This window comes from Barbus barbus (assembly GCF_936440315.1).
Source record: "Barbus barbus genome assembly, chromosome: 19".
NCBI lineage: Eukaryota > Metazoa > Chordata > Actinopteri > Cypriniformes > Cyprinidae > Barbus > Barbus barbus.
Window position 1 is genome coordinate 8,924,975 of NC_136747.1, and position 23,074 is coordinate 8,948,048.

General features: G+C 38.8%; 2 protein-coding genes across 3 annotated transcripts; one reads left to right on the forward strand and one right to left on the reverse strand.

Moving 5' to 3' along the window:
• Positions 1 to 7,572: 7,572 nt before the first annotated feature.
• Positions 7,573 to 17,344, reverse strand: LOC306885107 (ubiquitin-conjugating enzyme E2Q-like protein 1). 2 transcript variants are annotated; one of them, XM_079441448.1, is made up of 2 exons: positions 16,298 to 17,344; positions 7,573 to 11,667 (listed from the first exon to the last, which is right to left on the reverse strand). In XM_079441448.1, exons 1-2 carry the CDS (start codon positions 17,003 to 17,005, stop codon positions 11,536 to 11,538), a joined length of 840 nt encoding a protein of 279 aa, XP_079297574.1. In that variant the 5' UTR covers positions 17,006 to 17,344; the 3' UTR covers positions 7,573 to 11,535. The 2 variants fall into 2 exon arrangements, with proteins under 2 accessions (XP_079297574.1, XP_079297575.1); XM_079441449.1 differs by having other exon boundaries at positions 7,787 to 11,667; positions 16,220 to 17,326.
• A 781-nt stretch (positions 17,345 to 18,125) lies between these two features.
• On the forward strand, positions 18,126 to 21,776 carry LOC306885536 (mediator of RNA polymerase II transcription subunit 10). The gene is made up of 4 exons (XM_079442130.1): positions 18,126 to 18,389; positions 18,565 to 18,648; positions 18,931 to 19,033; positions 19,531 to 21,776. The coding sequence occupies exons 1-4, from the start codon at positions 18,268 to 18,270 to the stop codon at positions 19,624 to 19,626; spliced, it is 405 nt and encodes a 134-aa protein (XP_079298256.1). The 5' UTR covers positions 18,126 to 18,267; the 3' UTR covers positions 19,627 to 21,776.
• Positions 21,777 to 23,074: the final 1,298 nt, after the last annotated feature.

Genomic DNA, 23,074 nt, shown 5'->3' on the forward strand with positions numbered 1-23,074 from the left:
AGCCGGCACAACTTCTTTATGTTTACAGATGTGATGTAATGATGCAGAAGAGGGAAGAGGGAACTGATCCTGGAATTTCTTTACAATTTAATAATATTTAGTAATATCAAATGTATATTAGAAATGGCTAGGAATCGGGAGCTTGGATGATTTATGAAAATAAAAAAAACTGGTTTGTCTAATCGTTTGGTCAAACCCCTTTTATCTGAACAAACAAACAAACAAACAGAAAAGTATATGATTCTTAAAGTTTATGTGGCCATACATGTATTGTGTACTTGGGATAAAAAAAAAATAAATAAAAAAAAATAAAATAAAATATATATATGTATATATATATATATTTATACAGTGCCCTCGGTGAAGATAAAATTGCTCTGTCGGCTGTGGAGTAAAGACATTTACAAATATGATTAAAAGATGAATATGAGACAAAACTACAGAATGTCACATTTTATTATTGGGTGATTCAACACATAGATGTTTTACCAGCTAAGAAGTTCAGCACTTTTAGAGTTTCATCCCTCTATCTGATGTGAGCATAAGTATTGGATCAGTTGCCTCACAGGTCTTTCTAAGTGATCAGCTGTGTCCTGTTGCATTAATTCTTCAGATATTAAAAGCAGTGAATGTGTCGTATCAGTTATATCCATTACTTCTGCATTCTGAATCCTGCATTCGATGATGACACACAAACCAGGATGAAGATGAGGGAGCTGACTTTGAGAGAGAAGCAAGCAATTTGGATGCTAAAAGAAAAGAGGAAGTCAACTAGAGCTCTAGCAAAAATAAAGGGCATGGAGAAATCAAGAGTTTGGAAACCACCAGCAACCAACAATGACCTGATTGGCTGAGAAAACAACAGAATTTGATACAGAATTACAGATGCTACACAGCAAGATGCAGACCTCTGACCAGCACCAAAAATAGAAAGGCAAGATTAGAGTTTGCAAAAAAGCACAAAGGCGAGCCAGAAGAGTTTTGGAACTGTGTTTATGGACCAATGACACAAAGATGAACCTTTATCCAAGTGATGGGAAAGCAAAAATGTGGAGAAAAAAAGGGAATTGCAAATGATCCCAAGCATACAGCCTCCTCTGTAAAGCATGGTGGAGGTGGTGTCATGGCATGGGCATGCATGGCTGTCTCTGGAACAGGCCCTCTCAACTTTACTGATGACTTAATGTATGATGACAGTAGCAGAATGAATTTAGAAGGGTACAAAACCATCTTGCCTACCAATATTCAAGAAAATGCCACCAGATTCATTGGGAAGTGCTTCATATTGCATCAGGACAATGACCCAAAACACCCTGCCAGTTCAGTCAAGGAATTTATAAGAGCAAAGAAATAGAAAGTCTTAGATTGCCCAAGTCAATCTCCAGATTTAAATCTGATTGAAGATGAATTTCACCAGCTGAAGAGGAGAGTAAAGGCAGAAACTCCCCAAAACAAGCAACAATGCCAAGTACACAATACATGTATGGCCACATGAACTTTAAGAATCATATACTTTTCTGTTTGTTTGTTTGTTTGTTTAGATAAATTGCTCAGAGGGGTTTGACCAAACGATTAGACAAACTATTTTTTTTTTTTTTTATAAATCATCCAAGCTCCCGATTCCTAGCCATTTCTAATATACATTTGATATTACTAAATATTATTAAATTGTAAAGAAATTCCAGGATCAGTTCCCTCTTCACGAAGTAAGTTACTTACGATGAGTAGCGATATTGAACAGGTAGCTCTCTTTTAACACAGACTTTTAAGAAGGGATGAATGTTTGCTTCAAGTGATAGGCCAGGTAGTGAAATTATATTATCTTGCTGTATGTGTCGATTTCTTTACGTTTTCTGACTAAAAGCAACCAAAAAGCCATTTTAAATTGGTTAAGCAAATACGTTAATAATTTTAATCGGCAAGGATCCCCAGAAAAACCCACAAGCCGCCACTGATTATTATAAGCTAACCGTTGTGAATCAGGCTAATGTAAGGCGATAGTTTTGAATGCTAGCTGGTTATGCACTTGCTCAAATATTGATTTTTGGATAATTTTTAACTTTTTTACTTACTTTTACTTTCTCTTTTTACACATTTCACGTCGGCACTGATCACCTACAACATAGAAACGCTTTTGGACATTGGAAACCGCTACACCAACCTGTTCCAGGACACTTTATCCAGGAATCCTTCATGGCCTCTGGAGATTCTTCGGAACGCAGAGATGAACAATATCCCCCCGAGGCGAAGGATCAAGAAACACCGCGGGAAACGCGCTGGGATTCGAGACAGACTCAGGAAAAGGGCTCACAGTCCTCCTCTCCCGAGCATTCTGCTCGCAAATGTCCAATCCTTGGAAAATAAGATGGACGATCTTAGAGCCAGGATTAGTTTCCAATGGGACATAAGGGACTGTAACATTCTTTGTTTGTCTGAAACGTGGCTTTTGTCTATGATCCCGGACACTGCTGTAATGCCCAGTGATAACTTTTCTGTTTTACGGATGGACAGAACAGCAGAGGCCGGTAAATCCAGGGGTGGAGGAGTGTTTCATGATTAACAAGAAATGGTGTGATCCCAGGAATATCTCCATTCTGTCGTGTTCCTGCTCGCCTCATCTTTCCATTATTTGCCGCCCATTTTATCTGCCCCGGGAGTTTTCATCGATCATTGTTACTGCTGTGTACATTCCACCACAGGCGGACACCGGCTTGGCTTTGTCTAAACTTCACGATGTGCTCAGCGGCTACATTAACAAACATCCTGACGCTGCCTTCATCATCGCGGGGGACTTTAACAAAGCCAACCTCAAACAGGTCATGCCGAACTTTTATCAACATGTATCCTGTCCAACTAGAGGACCAAACACACTGGATCATTGCTACACTCAGTTCAAGAATGCCTACAAAGCCCGCTCACTACTGGCTTTTGGCAAATCGGACCATGCCGCCATTTTCCTAACACTGGAATACACACAAAGGCTTGTTCAGGATCCTCCGGTGCAGAGAGTAGTGACGCGCTGGTCCTCCCACTCAGAGGCTATGCTGCAGGCGGCTCTTGATGACGTCGACTGGGACATGTTCTGGGCGAGTTCATCTGATGTCAGCGAGTTCACGGATGTAGCATTAAGCTTTGTAAACACGCGAGAGATTGACAAAATGGCGGGCTGAACACACGTGTTTTTACCAAGCTGCCTAGCTAGTCTCCCAATTTAGTTTTGAAACATACATAAGTCTCAGTTACATCTACCTAAAATAGTAGTTTTTTAAGTCTTCAAAATGCGAAAAATCTTCACAGCAAACTAGCCTTCCGAAGATTGTCATTCCTCCGGCCCGTGGCTCGACTCCAGCTTCGGTCTCAGATGATTCAGAAATGGAGGCACAGTCCGCTCAAACAGATAAACGCCGTGATTCGTCCCATTTCACCCCTACTAAAACTAACGGCTTGAAAAAATTAAGGCCTCGCGACGAAGATATTACTAATGCAACTCTTCTGCAAGCTATAACTTCACTTACAGCTCGTTTTGACTCGCAAGATGAAAAACCATAAGAAATGGCAAATCAGATGAGAAGGAACAGTATCATGGTCGCAGAGATTTCCAAGGCTGTCGAGTTCAACGCCGCTGAAATTAAAGAATGCAAAGAAAAGTGCCTAGAGACGAGCAAATCACTCTTGGGATTAACTACATCGCACAAAGAGCTGGCGAGTAGAACATCTGAACTCGAGCGGTATAAACGAAGATGGAATCTCCGGATCAATGGTATGAAAGAGAAGCCTGAAGAGGATCCCCGCAGGGAAGTGATCGGTCTATTTGCTGAAATCGCACCGCACCTGTTTCAGAAATTAGATGACATTGTTGACACAGTACACCGAACCGGCAAGAAGGAGCCAGGGAAACCAAAGCAGATGATTGTGCAGTTTACAATGCGGAAATACAGGGATGAATTTTGGAAATCAACAAAGAATTCATCAGTCTGCCGGGAACGAGGAGTTCGATTCACGGAGGATCTGACGAGAGAGGACCGGCTGGCCCACGCTGAGCTCTGGCCTTTGATTGATCAAGCGCGCAAGGCAGGAAAGAAAGCGTACTACCGTGGACCGTTTGGTTACATTGAAGGGAAACGCATTGACTCAACATGATTACTCACTTGAACTGATTACGGGTAGAATGGTATGAGATATGACTGTTTGGGAGACGCACTAGGTTGTAAGGTATGTTTTAGGTTCGTGGTTAGACAACCTGATGATTTTTTTATTTTTTTTTTCCTTCTCATACAAGTGTTTGCATTTTTCCTTACATTTTGCACTTTTCTTTTTTTTATGTTCCCAGTTAAATTGCCATTTTCTTTAATGTCATTGAATGTAAGGGGCATTCAAAACAAGGTTAAAAGAAAAGCAATGTTCTTATTCTGTAAAAGTAATGGTTCTCACTGCATTTTTTTTTTTTTACAAGAAACACACTCTGTTTTAACGGATACTGCTTTTTGGTCTAGTCAATGGGGAGATAAGATGTTACTTAGCCATGGTTCTTCTCACTCAGCAGGTACTGCAATTTTATTTAACAACCAACAACTAGAAGGAAAAGCAATCACTTTTAGATCTGATCTAAGCGGACACTGGTTAGCGGTTGTTTTAGATATTGAACATATTTTTTTCATTTTGGTTAATGTATATGGCCACAATAATTCTAAACTGAATCAAAATTTACTTAAAGAGGTCTCTTCTCTAATCTCTGATTTAAAGAGGGTATACCCTACAGATAATATTGTTGTAGGTGGAGATTTTAATATTGCACCGGATGAAACATATGATAGACATCCTCCCAAAAGCACTACTTCTCAACCAAATCCTTTGGTCTCCCATTTCTGCACTAGTCTTAAATTGATAGATGTCTGGAGATATCTCAATCCTAATCTCAGGCAGTTCTCTTGGTTAAGACCTAATGCCACCAGCAAATCAAGAATCGATTACTGGCTTATTTCAGATAACTTAATATTATTTGTTAAAGACTGTGCTATTTCAGCAGCACCCTTGACAGACCACTGTGCTATTTCACTATTTCTCAAACCAAATCACAACACTTCAAGGATTAAGGGTTATTGGCAATTTAATTCTGATCTACTTAATAATGAGAGATTCTGTAATAAAGTTAAAGAGTTAATTCAGGAAATTAAGAACAGTAGAAACTTTAATTCTAACAAAGCCAGATGGGAGTTCCTCAAATTTAGAATTCGTGAATTTTCAATTAATTACAGTAAAATACTTGCCAAAGTAAGGAGACAACAGGAACATAATATTATTTATGAAATTAACAAATGTTGTAGTGAAAATTAATTGAATGATACTGAAAAAACCAAAATGGTCTCTCTGCAATTAGAACCGGACAATCTTTATATTAAGAAAGCCAAAGGTGCATATATACGTTCTAGGGCTAAGTGGATAGAAGAGGGTGAAAAAAGTACTTCTTACTTTTGTAGATTAGAAAAAAGACGACAATTAAGTAACTCAGTGCTTTCACTAATGATAAATGATGCTGAATGTACGGATCCTACTGTAATAAGTAAGAATATCTATCAATTTTACAGTGACCTGTATTCTTCCAACTTCTCCCCATTAGAGTGTAATCATTTCTTTGATAATATAATACATTTTATTCCCCACATTGACAATGATTGGAGAGATTGCTGTGATTCTGATTTGCATATTGAAGAACTTGATTCAGCGATTCAAAACCTTAAGTTAAACAAATCTCTGGGCCCTGATGGCCTCACAGCTCATTTTTACAAATTCTTTTGGAATGATATTAGATTATTTAATGCTTTTGTTGAATCCATTGAAGATGGATCCTTAGGCCCCACTATGCATCAGGGTCTGATTACATTAATCCCTAAACCAGATAAAGATATGAGATATATGGATAATCTTCGTCCGATCACATTGCTCAATAATGATTATAACATTTTCACACATATATATGTTAATAGATTAAAAGTGGGCATTAATAATTGAATGAACGAATCGCAATCAGGCTTTCTTAAAGGAAGATCTATCCATAATAATATAAGGTTGGTGATGGATTTGGTGGAGTACAGTCACTTGATAGAGGATGATGGATTCATTTTATTTTTGGATTTCAAAAAGGCCTTTGATATGATAGAGCATTCTTTTCTTTTTAAATCCTTAGAACTTTTCGGTTTTGGTAAACAGTTTATCAGTGTTATAAAAATGATTTACAGAGACATGAACAGTTCAGTTTTTCTCCCTTTCGGTACCACACACAAAGATTTAAGATTGGCCGTGGAATAAGGCAAGGATGCCCGCTGTCCCCTCTTTTATTTATTTTAGCTGTAGATATGTTGTCCACTCTGGTTAGTCATGACTTATCTGTGAATAAATTAAATGTATTTGGGAAAACTTTAGCAATCAGTCAGTTAGCAGATGACACTACATTATTTTTACAAAACAAAGACCAAATTCCTCTGGCTATCTCTTCTACAAAGCTTCAGGCCTTCAACTAAATTTAAACAAATGTGAACTTTTGGCCCTACACCCCATTCAAGAGTTATCCTTGTATAATATTCCAGTTATAGAGACAGTAAAATATCTAGGCATTTCTATTTCCAGAGATTTGAAGATTAGTATGAAAGAAATTTTTGAAAATAAAATACATAAAGCCGGTGGTATCTTGAATTGCTGGTTGCAAAGAGACATATCAATTTTTGGGAGGATTCTTCTAACTAAAGTTGAATACTTATCCAGACTGATTTATCCAGCTTTTGCTTTAGCTCCCTCTTCAGTTATTATTAAAACAAGCAATCAAAAAATGTATGACTTTATTTGGAGGCACAAAACTCATATTAGAAAATCTGATATTATTAAAGTGTATGAAGAAGGTGGTCTGAAAGTAATTGAATTTGAGAGTATGAATATTTTGTTAAAACTTAAGTGGCTTCAAATATTTTTAGGTAATACTGAGAGCTTCTGGTATGCTGTACCTTCAGCTTTGTTTGTAAATTGGGTGGTATCCGCTTTCTTCTCAAATGTGACTTTGATTTACCCAAACTTCCAGTGAAACTATCAGCATTCCACCAACAAGTCATGAATATGTGGAAATGCAAATGAGAGCTAAGGGGAAGATGATACGAGATCCCACCTTTTTATGGACCTGACCTACATTTCACTGCTGGTTATACCCTGTATAATTGTGTATGTGACAAATAAAAAAAAATCTTGAATCTTGAGAACTGCAGCTTTAATATGAAATTCTAATGGCATACCGATTAGTTATGTTAGGGACTTTAAATTGAAACATATAAATGAATACAGTTGTTATACTGTATCATAATTACTGACAAGTGAGAAATTCTGGAAATGTGCATATGGTCTTAATGAGGGGAAATGTGGACCAGTGCACACTGCATTGATGGGCTTCTGGTGAGAAGCTGGTGTTATCATTCACCGTCACGGGTGATTTGATATCCTCGAACCCACAGGGCGGAACAAAACCGCATGTTCCAAACCTCAGTGACTGCAGAGAGCCTAGAGAGCAAGGAAGACAAACACAATGTTGTTCCAGGGTGGAATCAGCCTACAGCCTTTATTGCACATTCCTGTTTGGTTTTGCTCTGACCACATCCTGGCATGATGTTTATGCAGTGCAGAAAACACATTGTCTTGTAGTTTTACCTTTCACCCCTTGAAAGCCTGAGATCACTACATATACCAGACTCCTTTCAATTCAGGTACATATATTATATTTTTTCATTTATTTTTCTTTCTCTTTTTATCATCAGTGACAATGCCTGCAACATGCTTCAAAATCTTCATTTTGGCAAACTACAAATAAATTAAAACACATTCATAGAACACAATTTGACATTTAAGGACATTAATAAAGGAAATGAGGACAAACCGAACAAACACAATGGAATACAAAGAAGCGGCTTCTGCTCTTTTTTGTTACTTTCTTGCTTTTTTTTTTTTTGAAAAACAAAGAAAAATAAAACAAGTTAGCTAGCTAACAATCACAGACCACATGCAGATATAATACAACAGAATCATCTCACTCGTTTGGACGATTAACTCTGTTAGTTAGTTTCTGCAAACTACTGATCTAAACTATATCACAAAATTATGCTTTAAACCGGAAAACATCCAATTTCGCGATATTTTTAACTGGTTATAATAAGTCCTTGGTATAGTATCTCCTCTCGCTAAATAGGAAAACACACAACCACTTTTCAATAATGTCCAAACAGAGTCTGGAGAAGACCAAATGCACTTCAGTAGTGATAAGAGATACCATCTGCGACCAGACACAGAAATCTGCAATAAGCCACCCACGAGGGTTTACGCATGTTTTTACAATCGCTGCAGTGATACGAACATGAATTACAGGTTCTCCAGTGATCAAAGTGTATTTCATTTCAATGACCAGGATAAAATGATCACTGTATACAGTAAAATGTCGTGCTTGCCACTGGATTGCCTTTTGAAGCACTGCACAGTCACCATTCATTTTACTGCATCACCTTAATATCAATAACACAAAAAGCTACTAGACAGAAATAATAAATATCAATTACGGATCAACAGTGTTTTTTCCTGTTCATCTGCCTTCAGGGCATCAGCATTTCTGGTTTTATCATTTATACACCAATGTCGTCATCATTTTTTGTTTTTTTTGTTTGTTCAAATGCCGTATTAATTAGCAGCGTCTTGTGTGACATTTGAAATCGTCAGAGACAGCAAAGAGTCTTTCGACTGAGAGCGCAGCACACAAGAAAACACACAGGGAAATGGTGACAATGTACATTAAGCTTTTGGCACATGCTGCATGTCTGGAGAAGACAATCCTCCATATATCATATGAAATGCATCTCACAACAAGGAAATCTAATTTTTTCAACCTTGAAGTGTCATTTTAAGGGAATAATTCACCAAAAAATGAAAACTCCGTCATAGTTTATGCATCCCAACATGTATGACTGACTTTCTTTTATAAAACAAAAAAGAAGATAGTCTGAAGAATATAATTGCTGCTCTTTTCCATATAATTAAAGTAAAGGGAAGGTCCAAAATGACAAAAAAGCACCATAAATGTACTATAATGCTGGTCTGATGATAACATTGAGTGGCCAACAAAATCCAAAATTCCATAAAAAAGTGGGATCTCGTATCATCTTCCCCTTCGCCATAGCTCTCATTTGCATTTCCACATATTCATACTTCAAAATAATGTCAATGACTTTATTGACGCCACTGACACTAAATATGAGTCATGGAGTTTAAATGCACCATATTTGAATCAGAGCAGACAGTGAAGAGCAAGACTTTTTACTTATTTTCTTATTGTTTAGTCTTTCCTTGTTGTATTGTGCTATTTTTAAGATCCACAACATTATGGAAAAGAGCATCAAATACACACTTCAGCATTTGCGTTTCACCAAAGTACACCACACAGGTAAGAAAATGACAGAATTAAAATTTTAGGGTGAATCATTCCTGCCCAATGTGTCAACGAAACCCATGATTTCTCCTTTTTTTCGGCTATCATGTCATATGTATTTCACACACCATGTGGAGCGCGCCATGGGTTGGGTGGGGTCTAAAATAAACAGAGCTCTTCTACATCTCATCGCTCACAAGATGCAGTCTGAGGCGTTCTGGATTCACGCTGACATTTGAAGGAGAAGTCAATAAACATCAAGGCGTCGAGCTGAGGCTCTCTTGGAGCATCAATCAGGCAACTAAACGAGACACCCTCCTTCCTCAAGGTTTCAGAACAAAGGAGTCACCCCCTCAGCGTCTCTCTCTCTCTTCCCACCTCTGTCCTTTTTCATCTGGCTCTCGTCAACAGTGGCGGCACCAGCTACCAGAGTCCAGGTCTGAAGCCGTACCCGAGCTTACGCTTTGATTTACGCCGTCGGCCATTTTGTCCTGTTTTTCTAGTCTAGTATTGATCAGCACAGTGATGCAGAGTCAGTGCAAGGTGGAGGAATCAGGCCCACAACCACGAGTGTATCGATTTATAAGCCAACATAGTACAAGCGAATCAGCACAATTAATGTTTGGGGCATCAGCTGTGGCATCGGCATGTGAAGGTGCGAAGTTCTTTACGTCCGTGCTAACAAGGGCTCAGGTCTGCGTGATTGGCGTTGTCCTGTCTCTCAGTGCTCCATGAAGACTAATGCTCAACATCTTGCGTGCAAACATCACCATGTCTGTCACATGCCCCTCTCTTGCCAATAAAAATCCCATTGGGACATTGACATTTGTTAATGCCATCTGGTATCTAAATCATCCGAATTAAGAGCTTTTGGTCTTCTCCAAAAACAAATAATAGAATGACCAACAGAGGTGGTTCACATTTTTTTAATCTTAGACCTCTGCATAAGCAAAGAAGGCTTTGTTCACACCGCATGCTAATCCAATTTTTCAAATCCAATCTTTAGGACTTGGATCGTTTTGTAAGTGGTGTGTTTGTTCAAACTGTGTAGTCGATATCCGATGCATCTACTTGCCATTGTAGTGATGTAAGCATCAGCACGATGCCAGACTTTCTCATATAACAACTGAGAGCAGCTGTCAGTGTGGAAAGATAGGACAGAAAGCTGGGAATTTTGCCTCTGCTCACTGTCTATCATGGCATCTCGTGGCAGTGCTGGACTCACAAGAGGCATATTTACGCATTCATGCATATACAGTGTCCAAAACTGCTGACTCGTGCACTCGTTTACTATCCGACACAGCGAGGATCAAACAGTTGAGGAGATATTAGCTAAAACGATTGATTCAGAGCTTAAAATTTTGGATTTCAAACCACATATGGATGTGTACAGACTTTGAGTAGGATGTGGTAAAAAAAATCAGATATTTGCTGCCTGTCTGAACAAAGCCCTAGAGTTTTCTTCTCCATTGGAAATCAATGACCATCTACGCAACACAGTGATGTCTAAATTTTGCCACGCGTACGGAGGAATAGAAAGAGCACAGCTCTACATAAATTACAATCATCATGTTGCATCCAACCGTGAAAAACAGCACAGCCAATGAGGAGGAAACCAGAGAAACTGAACCTCAAATGTAGTGTAATGATCTGCTTATCTATTAAGTGTTAACAAAGTCATTTGCATGTAAATGGGGGCAAGTCTGATGCTGTTCAGTGCAATGCATTGTCAGCTATAAAAGGAAAGAGGGATGGATGGAGGAAAAAAAGAGGCAACACACACAAGGATATAGAGTGGAGATGGTGCACATTTAACTTTGCTTGGAGCCTCAATCGTATCCAGAGTCCATAGCTGTATGTAGCTGCAGTGACGCGCACTCATGAGTAATTGTGATGTCGCAGCAAGTGTTCGGTCCATGGCAACTCGATGAAGAAGAGTGAAGGACGGAGTGATGGTGAATGTGCCATGTTTATGTGTAAGATATGATGCGCTAGCTTGTTTTTTTTCTTAGTTAAGTTTGATGATGAAAAAGAAGAAAACCCAACTGAAAAAAGCCATGTCGGGATCGCCGTCAAAAATGCTGACATCAGCCGTCGGATACAGGAGGGGACACCCAGCCGTACTTCTCGTGGGTCTTGACAAGGCTCTTGAAGGTCGCCTCGGCTTCCTTACGACTAAAGGACTTCTTAGACTTGCCTGCTTTCCTGCAGATACGACCCTAAAGAGAAAACACAACGTTTGGAACAATGAAGATTTTCATGTTTCAAAAAAACTAGTGAGAGATTCTGTAATGAATTAAATGACATTATATACATACATATACATGCATGTGTGTGCTTTTATATATACATAATTATACACAGTACACACATATATTTTGTGAACAAAAACTTTTATTTTGGATGCGATTAATCGCGATTAATCATTTGACAGCACTATATATATATATATATATATATATATAATTGTAATATAATTAAAATTTTGCTGAACTGGACATTAAAATGGATGAATATTATTATTATATTATTAAATCATTTAAATATTTTTGAGGCATTTTGTAACTAGATATTATGATCTGTGAGCACACCTGAATATTAAGATTGGGCATTTCATATCCCGAAAAAATATTTTATTGTTTAACATGTCAGTCAGACAGTCTCTTTCTGTCTAATCAGGCATTCTTGACCAGAATAAGCTTCGAAACAGTCTAGACATTATACAGGTTTATATAGCATATACTTGATTTAGCATATTGAAAGCATATACTTGATTTAAACAAAGGGCAGTGTGTGGATTGTTTGTCCAAGAGGGAAATTATACATGATCTTAATATACTGTGACATGTCCTGCTGGACGCAATATTTAATTTAATATAATTTAGGCATAATGATTCTGGGTGAAATGTTCTTTCATTATATTAAACTGCTTTCTATGACAGTTTAATGTGCAAACAACTATAAGTAAGCCATTATATGATTATGTTTTTAAGTGATTAAAAAAAGCAATCTGTGGTTTGCAATAAAGAATAAAAGAAGATTGAATCAGATGAGTCAAGACTGTCAAAATCAACCTCTAAATATGAAATCAAAGTTGAGAGAAAGTGTGTAGGCAGAGACTGACACCTGAATTTTTTTTTTTTAACCAGTTTCCTGATTTTTTTCATATATTACGTAACTGATATGCAGATGTGTGAATGATGGCTTGTGGTGCGATTAAATGATCCTGGTGCTCCATTTTCAGAGGTTTTCCAATTTTCAATTACAAAGCCGGCTGCTCTGAGCTTTGAAGACATAGTAAATCAAGAGGCTGTGCTTGATAAAACCTCAAGCTGAATTATTTAAACAACCTACAAGAGCATTTTAACACCAGGTTCAGCCATTTTGATCACTGCTAAAGGATAATGGGAAAAGAAATGATGCAACGGTGCATCGGTGCAGTGAAAACGTCCAGCTATCATAGTATGAAGTTCGCCAACTGCTGCACATGCAAAAAACAAAAAAGAATTCCCTTTGCTAATGTCTCAAAGATGTCTGCAGGTTTGTAACTCCAGATTAAAGATTAATAACAATCCTGCTGCTTTTAAAAACTCTTTCAAAAATCAAAATAGAAATGCATTTTACATGAGTTTTTGAAAATATTAAATCGAAAGAATCCGTTGAAAAAGACATGACAGGGCTTATATATATTTATATGTACATATTAGCAATTGGGAATTGATTGGAACATGAAAAGTGGGTAAAATTAAGAGCTAAACCCCTAAAGCCTGTTCTGCCTACGTGTTAAGGACAGGAGAAACTTTTTTTCATCCGGGATGCTCAAAATGCCAGCCAACAACCAGGCATGATTGGATAGGCATTTTAAGCAAGCCAAAATATGACAGTGAGACATATTTACATCCCAAATTGTTTCACAAGAGGTGCATCTTTAATGGAATAATTCAGTCTAAATTCATTTACTCACCCTAGTGTTTTTCAAACTCTTTTTTTCTTTTTCTGTGAAACACAAAATAAGATGTTGGGCAGAATGTCCCCTCCAATTAACTATGGATGTGCTCTAAAATCTCATTTTATGATTCACAGATGGCCAATCAGTCAAATGAACAAATTTTAAACGCACATTCTTTTTTGGTATCGATAGTTTTATGACGAACCTTTAACACCATTGGAACCTTTTCAATGCACAAAAGCTTCTTTATAGTGCAAAATGTTCTTTAGAATGTTAAAATGTTCTTTTTAAGAACGGTTCACTGAAAGGTTCTTTGGGGAACCAAAAAATGGTTATTTTATGGCATGATTAGAAAAATCCCCTTTCAGAATCTTTATATTTTAAGAGTGCATGGCCAAATTTTACTTTTGGCCTGATCTTCTCCTTTAAGACCAGCAAAAGGATCAGGTTCTGCGTGTAAAGCACAACCAAATAAATATGCCACTTCAGGCTACACATGAGAGACAGTCTCACAGACCCAGCATCCACAAAATGAGCAAAAAAGATGTGCTTTCAGATGTCCCAGGACTGAGGTCAGTCTAGTGCCAGTGCTGATGTAAGACAGCAGGGACAGTGAGACAGAAATAGACAGCACTTCCCTCAGGCTCTATCAGTCAGGATGAGATCTAATGGCCCAGAAGTAAGCACATGAGTTCAATCGAGAAGAGGCTGCCCTATCCCCTCAGAAAAGCCTGTGATTTTTGGATTAAAAGGAACCATTGGAGCCTTAATTAAGCTTTATTGTGTTTACGGTGTTTCTTGGAAATCGCTTCCCTCACGCTTGAGAGGCACCGGAGGAGAGCGCTAGGGAGGGAACAGCTCCGATGTCAATCCAGGTTATTTGCATCAGCGTTTTCCCTGCAGCATGCTAGCGGCATCAGCGAAGTTTCCCTGTGCTATTTTGGTTTGTGCGTATTGAGCGCAACGCAGTGACCATGTGAAGAGCCTGATGGGTAATCCTGTGAATGGAGATCAGTCAATGGTCGTGATCGGCCTCTGTGCATTCTGGGACAACACAGGCGGTAGGGATTATGTAACCGACATGTGCCAGATAAGGGTACACAGTGTTGCTCTTTGCATCATAGCATCACATAAAGCCTGTTTGATGCTGCTTACCGTTTTATGTCTGAAAGGAAGTTGTCTGTAAATTCAACAAGGCAGAACAGGAATATTGTTTTTGATCACTAGACTCTAGATATGGGAATAGACATTTGGGAATTTGACTCATTTTTAATCCATTGCTTATTGGTCAATGCATACTCAAGTCTAAAACAATAAGAAAAATAGTCATATATAGAAAATATCTACTATTTTGCTTTTTGTTGATGATATTTTGTGCTGTAAGTGTTGAGAACCTTAAAATGTCTGAGCTTTGGTATTCAGAAAGCTCTTCCCTAACCAAAGCAGAATCTGAACAACAAAAAGCCTTCAGTAAAATTTAAATGACTGTCAAAGCACATCTATGTCCTCAAGCTGATGTGAATGGAGCCTTTTTAAACACAATTCAGTAAGGCTGTAAAATTAAAGTATTTAATGCAAAAGGGATAAACCATGAAAGTTCTGCAGCAAAAGCCAAAATATGGCCCGTCGTTTCCTTTTATAATACAATAGCTGCATGTTAATTGGGGGTCTGTTGTGTCAGCAGCAGCTAAAATGGTAATTACCCTTGAGTGCTTTGGGTCATTTGGGGAAAAATGGTTATCTAGTCACCGCTGCCTCAGGCCCATCATGAATTTGGCATTTAAGAGCTCTTGACAGACTGAGGTAAGCGTAGATGAACAGGTCTTTCCTCTCAGATTTACAGCACAGGGTTAATTGCCAGTCTCTAGCTTCATTATGGATTCTCATCCATTTCCATGACCCACGTTGGTCTTTGCATTCATTCTTTGAACGAGATGACCGATGTGATTATCTATGGAGCCCATCATAGTTAACACATTAGTTAAGATCCAGGCTCTTAAGAAAAATGGTTCGAAATAGCACCAGATCATGATTGTAACAATAGTAGGACCATTTGTGATGCAAACACAGTCTTTATCTGCAGTTACCAAAAGATATGGTAAGAAACTATATATAAAAAAACAAATTTTGATGTGAAACATTTGAAATGTAGTAGGAAACACCCTAAAAAACAAAAGCACAACTGTGTGGTCGTGAAACCTTTATTGTGGTTACCCAACACTCTTAAAAATAAAGGTCCTGCCAAAACAGGTTTTACAACCTGATGACATAAGAGACCCTTTTTTAAAGTTGCTAGCGCATTATGATAATCTTTCTATGATACTTTAGATAACCACATGTACTAGTGCTTCAATAAACCCAATAGAGCTTTGCTTTGCTCTGTTAATGGATGAAGCCAATACTGATCAGAAGAACATAGAATGATTCCGTTTGCTTTGGAGATTATGAAAGTTCTTGATGCACCATTATATCTATGGCCAAATGGTTCTTGATAACAAGTGTTCTTTGCTGAAGATGTAAATCATTAAAAAAATGACAATTCTACCTTAATTGGTGCGAACCTTTGTGCCGTTTTCTTCCATGGAGGGCAAAAGCAACCTCAGCCACCATTTACTTTAATTGTATATAAAAAGATGCAATGAAAGTGAACGGAGACATCTCGTTTTGTGAAGAAATAAAATCATACGTATCATGAAGATGAGTGTGTTTCTGAGTGTGTATTGCTATGTAATTACACACACACACACACACGCAATATATGTAACAGACACTATCATATGGACCCGCGTTGAATGGATGTTGCGCGTTTTTACGCGATTCACCTGCCAAAATGGAGGAGGGCGTCAAGCAACATGAGATGTGAAGAAATCAACGCCGCTATGGCAAGAAGCCATCCTCACCTGTCCTTTGACCAGACTGGCAGCGAACTGCCTCATCACGGCCTCGACAGTGTACGCGCTCGACCAGCCGCGGGGCGTTAATAACTCCATGCAGATCGCGCCGCCGTCCAGCACGTATCCGTTCTCCAGCCGCGGCGTCAGGACGCGCATGAACGGCGGGGAGAACGGGAAATTGTCGGGGAAGGTGACATTCAGCAGTATGTACTCGGTGTTGGTCTCCTTCATGTCCTGCCACAGCGCGGAGTCCTTGTCCACCTGGTGCAGCTTGACATTCCAGTCAAAGAGGTTATCGTCCGCCAGCTCCACCGTGATGAAGCTGTCGCCGAGCCGCCGGATCTCCTGCAGCTCCTTCATCAGCCTCCGCGTCCGCACCTGGGTGCAGTGCTGCCGGGTCGCCGCCGGCGGGGGCATCACGGAGCCGCTCGTCGCTTTGCCGCCTCCCGTTTGTTGCTTCTCTTTCGCGTCCTTGCTCGGTTTGTCCGGTTTGACGGCGGGCTTGTCCTTGCCGGACACGTCGAAGCGCCTGGCTTTGATTTCTGGCGTGCTGAGGATGTTGTTGGTCTCGTTGCTGGTGTTGCAGTGCTTCGTGTTGTTGTTCTTCTGGTTGCCTTTAGTCCCTTTCAGTGAGCCCTGGTGGTGATGCTTTGGGTCCTCCGTGTCTCGGTCGTGCAGTCGAATTAGACCGATTTTCCGCAAAAGAGTAGCCATTTGTGATGCGTCGCGCCGGTCGAGGTGGGTGTAATGAAGCTCAGAATATAAGACGCGTCCTCAATGCATCATTTCCCCGCGCGAGTGCATTAAAACACAAAAACGTTCATATAACACGTATTCCCACTCCTGTAAATCCCTATGAGGCACAGCCGCGGCTGCTGCAAAAGAGGCACGATAAGGCTGCTCGAAATGAGCCGATAATCTGGTGCAGGCACACAAGAATAGCGGGAGCGGAGCACCTCAGGTCGGTTAGTTTCCGCTGTACCTGGACGGAATGAGTAATCATGGGTCCAGCACGAGTTATTTTTTCTTCACACCAGTATTTCGACAAGTCCCGCCCTTGACATGATTGCTGTTCGCTGGAGTTGCCACAGATATGTGATTGACTTCTAAAGTGTCCAATCACAGAGCGGCGGTGGTTGCGAGGCGCTCACGCTAGCCAATCATGCCGTGGGAGGCGGGGCTTGTCTGAATACTGGTGGATAAAATAAATAACGCTTTGCTCCATGTCTATATTAACGCGTATACCTTTCCTCTATTTTGCAAATTTGGCATAATGTCCATTTATTTGTTGTAATTATTATTATTATTATTTTTTTCACATACAAGTAATTCATTTGTAACACTCCACTCCCTGCTTCATCTTTGTCGGGTACAGGAAAAAATAAATAAATAAATCACAGAAACAGTATTTAGTATCGTTGTATAACTTCATGTATTTGTTTCTCTCTCTCTCTCTCTGGCTTTTCTACATTCGCTGTAATTTGCTGTGTATAATATGTAAGATGCCATCGGCATTAATAAAAAATAATAAATAAATAATGCTCTTTGCCTTTTTTTTGGGGGGGGGGGGGGTATCGAGTTCTCATGCATCAGCTGGCAATAATGAATCAATACACCCCCTTCTCTTATTGAAAGGGTCAGTGCACCAGCAGTTCACACGAGTATGCATAAAATCGTTTGTGTTTGAACGAACCATGTTGCTAGTCATCAACCAATGCACTGTGCCTCCCATATGTTGTTTTCCAACAACAGCGACTTTGCAGCAATTCGAAACGCTTTACAGCACAACGAAGGATTCCGTTACCAGGGTAACAGTCAATTCTCGCACGCTATTCGATGAAACGCTGCCGGAAAGCTGTTCGCTGTCATGGAAGCTGCGTTGCGTGAACAGATGTCCGTCTTTTGTTGATCATTTTATAGTTTTATCCCAATTAAATCAATCGCACGCTTTATCTTTATGTAAAATACAGCACGTCATGGCCGAAAAGTTTGATAATCTCGAAGAACACCTCGAGAAATTCGTCGAAAACATACGACAGCTAGGGATTATTGTCAGCGATTTCCAGCCCAGCAGTCAAACCGGACTCAATCAGAAACTGTGAGTTGTATTTTCTATTAGTTTTAGTACGAATCTAAAGCGTTATGTTGGTTTAAACAAATAATATCTAGGAAATAATGGCGATTTTGAGCTTTAGCTTGTTATCAGTAGTGTTGCCTCCTTCAATCACGAGTCTCTTAAAGCCTAAAAATAATGTGGTTGTTTATTTCCTCAGGAACTTTATGATCACAGGACTTCAGGACATTGAGAAATGCCGACAGCAGCTTCATGATATCAACGTCCCGTTGGAAGTGTTCGAGTGAGTAGTAACTTTACATTATACAGATGCATAATACATATTTCTAGCTGCACAAACCTCTTGAAAAATGAATGTAAATAGGTTTTGTCCACTCATGGTAGTCAGATAACAAATGTTTAAAGATCGTTTGCATGTTCTTTATCACATTACCCTTCTTATACTCTCATTTCTACTCTGCTTAAATTGTCAGCACCCATTTACTTGTTATATTCGGGAAATGTGAGATGTCATATCTGTGTAAAGACATGAATTGCTATTATTGATTATTGATGTTTTACACAGGTATATTGATCAGGGTCGTAACCCTCAACTGTACACAAAGGAGTGCTTAGAAAGAGCTTTGGCTAAAAATGAACAGGTCAAAGGAAAGATTGACACACTGACTGTGAGTACTGTCCCAGAGTTTGCATTCAGAGTTCAATTCTACCATCACTGTGAATGACTGACTAATTTGGGAGTGCTAGCAATTATTTTCTACAAAAAGACGTAATATATATATATATATATATATATATATATATAAATGAAAAGAAGGCCTGTTCAGATCAAGAATGATGACTGTAATAATATCTATCTATCTATCTATATATATAGTCATCCTTCTTGATCTGAACAGGCCTTCTTTTCATTGATTCAGAATAAAGCTGGTGCACTCACTTACTTTTCCTCTATGTCATTGTTGATGAGCTTATGAATTAAAAATATTCCTTGGAAATCTGTAATATGCATGTGTATATTAAAGAAATCTTAGGATAAAAAATACTAGACTGTTCTCCTCCTTTATAGATTTCTGTTGTGGATGGATGAATTTCTTGTATGTTGTGAATAATACAAACAAAGGCGCTTCATCTTACAATATTTTGCGGTTTCTTTTTTCTCCAGAAATTTAAAAGCCTCCTCATTTCTGAGCTGGGGAAGGTTTTTCCTGAAGAGATGGCTAAATATAAGGCCATTCATGGAGATGACCCTCCTTCATAAGTTACCAGTGCCACAACACTTCAAACGCAAGATGTATATATGTTGATACTAATATAACCTGTTTTTTAAGGTTGATTTCATCTGTGAAATATGCAAATTTTTACTGCTTTTTCATCTTTATATTTGCCTTTGTAATTCATAAGATTACAGTTCAAAAACTGAGGGACATTTTGGGGCATCCTTGAAACAGGGCAAAGCTGTTTTTCCTCATGCATTGTAATTTTCACAGCATAATTTTTTATTTTTCGTTGAATAAATGATTATTTTGTGTAATGACAACCACCGGTCTTTGTGGTTTTATCAACCACTCTGTTTCGGATATTTACTCAGTCTTTCTTGGGTGGTTTTTGCTTGGATTGGTTCCAATGGCCTCCTTACTTCCTGTCGTGCCCTCTTTTGCCCTGACTTGTAATCTCACACTACTTGTCTAGTGCTGTAATGATGGAATTGATTCATAAGCGTCCTCCTTTAACCACATGGAATCATTCACGATGAGTCCTGTAGCTGAACTGTGAACAGACAGTGAGACTTTACCCTAGATGACAAACCCATGAGAACTCAGACGTTCCTGATGAATGTCTCTCTGAACAGTGAAAGATACAGTGGTGGCCATAAATTATTAGAACACTAGTATTTTCACAGTTTAAAAATGGTTTTAAGTCAGCTTTGCAGGTAGGCTTCTTGAAGCATCTTGGAGACGTTGCCACAGTTCTTCTGGATTTAGTCCGTCTCAGTTTGTTCTGTCTCTTCATGTCATTCCAGACAGACTGGATGATGATGATGATGATGAGATCAGATTTCTATGTGGCGCACTGTTTGTTGTCAGTCTCCTTGTGCAAAGAAAAATCTCACTGGGTTATTACAATTAATGGCAAAATGAATGTTTGGAAAAGAAAACTGATATTTCCTACTGACACACTACAGTAAAAGATAACTGACTTAAAACCATTTTTAGCTGATGAAAGTACTAGTGTTCTAATAATTTTGGCCACCACTGTAGGTCATTAGAATGGTAAAAAGCTTTGTACATGGGTAACAAAGACTAGATGTTTAAATATTTGTGTCTGAAATACCTTTGGTCCAATTGATGGAGGGTTTTGTAACTCTTTTGTGAGGATTTAAGTCTTTCAAGACTGGTCAAACACTGAACATCTGCTGTATGATTTCCTGCACAAAAGGACTTTAGCCAATGTCTGGACTGGAATACTAGTGAAATGCATATTGCACTGCCTGTTTAAAAAAAGAAACATGGAAGGTTTATAATGCAATTACAAACATAGTATGCTAGATTGTAGCTGTAGTCTGCTACGTTCTTGTTCATTGAGGTTTAATTTAGTGAGAGTCCAATTTTTGTGTTTGATGTAAAAACTATTTGTATTTTGCAGTCCAGTTCTCTTCTAGTCATGTATTTCTATTAGTCAAGTTACATAGCCAAGAACATGTTAATATTGCTATTCCAATATTACGTTGACTGTTATGACAGTCTGTTATCTCAGAGATAGATAAATAGATTGATTAAAAATGTGTGGAGCAAGGCCATTAGAGAAGAGAATCTTCTTTCCAATACTTATTCAGTTTCTGAGCTGCCCTCTTTCTTATAGATCATCTTTTGTAAGCTCTCAAACAAAAAGCCTGGAGTGGGAGAAGAGATGTAGTAGCGGTGCACAAAGAGACTCTTATAAAGGACACAATTTCCTATTTGGTTTCTCAGGTATTCTTTGAGCGGTGGTGTGCACGTTTTCTCATGCATGGCATCCTCAAGGCTTTGTTCAGAGCCTTGACGTTTCTGTGGGTGAATACTGAACTCATCTTGTGACTCATGAGATGAATCATGTTTTTTTCTATAGTATGATCTTCATTTCACCAAACACCTCTTCCACCTCTTCTCACTGAGGAGCAGTGAGGCATCCTGAAGAAATTAACCATACATATTGCTAATAATGCCGTTTCTATCTATCTATCTATCTATCTATCTATCTATCTATCTATCTATCTATCTATCTATCTATCTATCTATCTATCTATCTATCTATCTATCATCATTATATTACTGATATTTGCATCAGAAAACCCACATTTGCTGCTCTGATGACTTTCTTAGTGTCACATCAGGAAGCAAAATTACATGTTTACATACCGATGAACCGGATAAACAAACAAAAAATATATATATATTCTTCACAAATGCATGTGCAGCTCTATTAGAGGCTTAAACCATGGCAAATATGTTTCTTTGATCCTCATCTTACATGTGACGCCAGCATAAGCAAGTCAGTATCACGTGCACGCAGCTTTCTTAGTTAGCAGGCAACCCATTGCTACCTTTGATAATATTATCATAATGACTTTGTAATGCTAATGAAAGGTGCTTCAGACGGACTGTGATTGCAGTTGTGCATGCAATCCCGAAGAGCTCTGGACAGTTTGATCATTTTTTCTTCTTGATTGAAGACTTTCCACATGAAGGAGAGCGCTGGCTCTATTTCAGGACAATCACCCCCTTCTGTGAAGGTCATGAGGAAGTCAAACCCTTCAGCCTTCTGTTGCAGTAGTCACCATGGCAACGTACCCCGCCTTCCGCTGACGAAGACAAAAGCCACCGTATAGGGGGATGAGAAAGGGGCATGTGTTGGAAAAGGAACTGATGCATATTCAGCAGACACACACACATGTTCTGAGCAAACTGCTCATCCCATGTGTATTTGATTTTGTCATTATTTTTTTTTGCCGTTTAGGGCCAAAGGTTGCAAGAGTACTGAATTAGCTGAAATGAATCAGGTTTAGCGCGTGTGTGCAGGCGTGCATGCTAATATCAAAGCAGCTGTAGCGCGGTCATACTTTGGTTGCAAAAAAATCCTCAAACTTTACATTTAACATGACTTTGACTCACTTCAAATTTAAGTTCTCTACAGAAAGGAAGTTTCTGTGGTAGTTGTTTAGCTTTTATGCATTATATGGACTGGTCAGCATGTATGACTTTCTTGACCGTGGACTCATTTGGAGGTAGAAATTGTAGCCTTGAGGGTTGCTGAGAGAAAAGGCAAGGCTGTAGATCTCTCTGGTCTCCATGGAGATGGACGTCTTGCTCTCTCAATCCTTTCCTCATTAAAACGCGGCAAGGCACAAAGCCACGCATGATCATGTGATCCTGTATCTCGTCCTTTCTCGAAAAACCAATTGCGAAAACCAATCCTTAAGTTATTACATAGATTACCCATGTAAATGCTTACTTGAACGGTTTTAATCAATCTATTTTTTATGGTTAAATAAATATTTTCAATATTAACTAATCTACGGCCTGAATGCAAGGCCATAAATGTCTTGATCATTTGAGGGGATTTATTTTATTTGTTTTGGATTGGTGGAAATTCTAGGTCTAATTCTAGTTGGGATGTAATCATTATGAACTGTTTGCAAATAATATTTTAAAATATCCACACACTCACTC

Coding starts and splice junctions, on each gene's coding strand:
- LOC306885107 (XM_079441448.1), bottom strand. CDS start 17,005: ATGGCTACTCTTTTGCGGAAAATCGGTCTAATTCGACTGCACGACCGA. Junction 11,668..16,297: donor CCAGTCTGGTCAAAGGACAG/GTGAGGATGGCT, acceptor TTTTCTCTTTAG/GGTCGTATCTGCAGGAAAGC.
- LOC306885536 (XM_079442130.1), top strand. CDS start 18,268: ATGGCCGAAAAGTTTGATAATCTCGAAGAACACCTCGAGAAATTCGTC. Junction 18,390..18,564: donor ACCGGACTCAATCAGAAACT/GTGAGTTGTATT, acceptor TTATTTCCTCAG/GAACTTTATGATCACAGGAC. Junction 18,649..18,930: donor GTCCCGTTGGAAGTGTTCGA/GTGAGTAGTAAC, acceptor TGTTTTACACAG/GTATATTGATCAGGGTCGTA.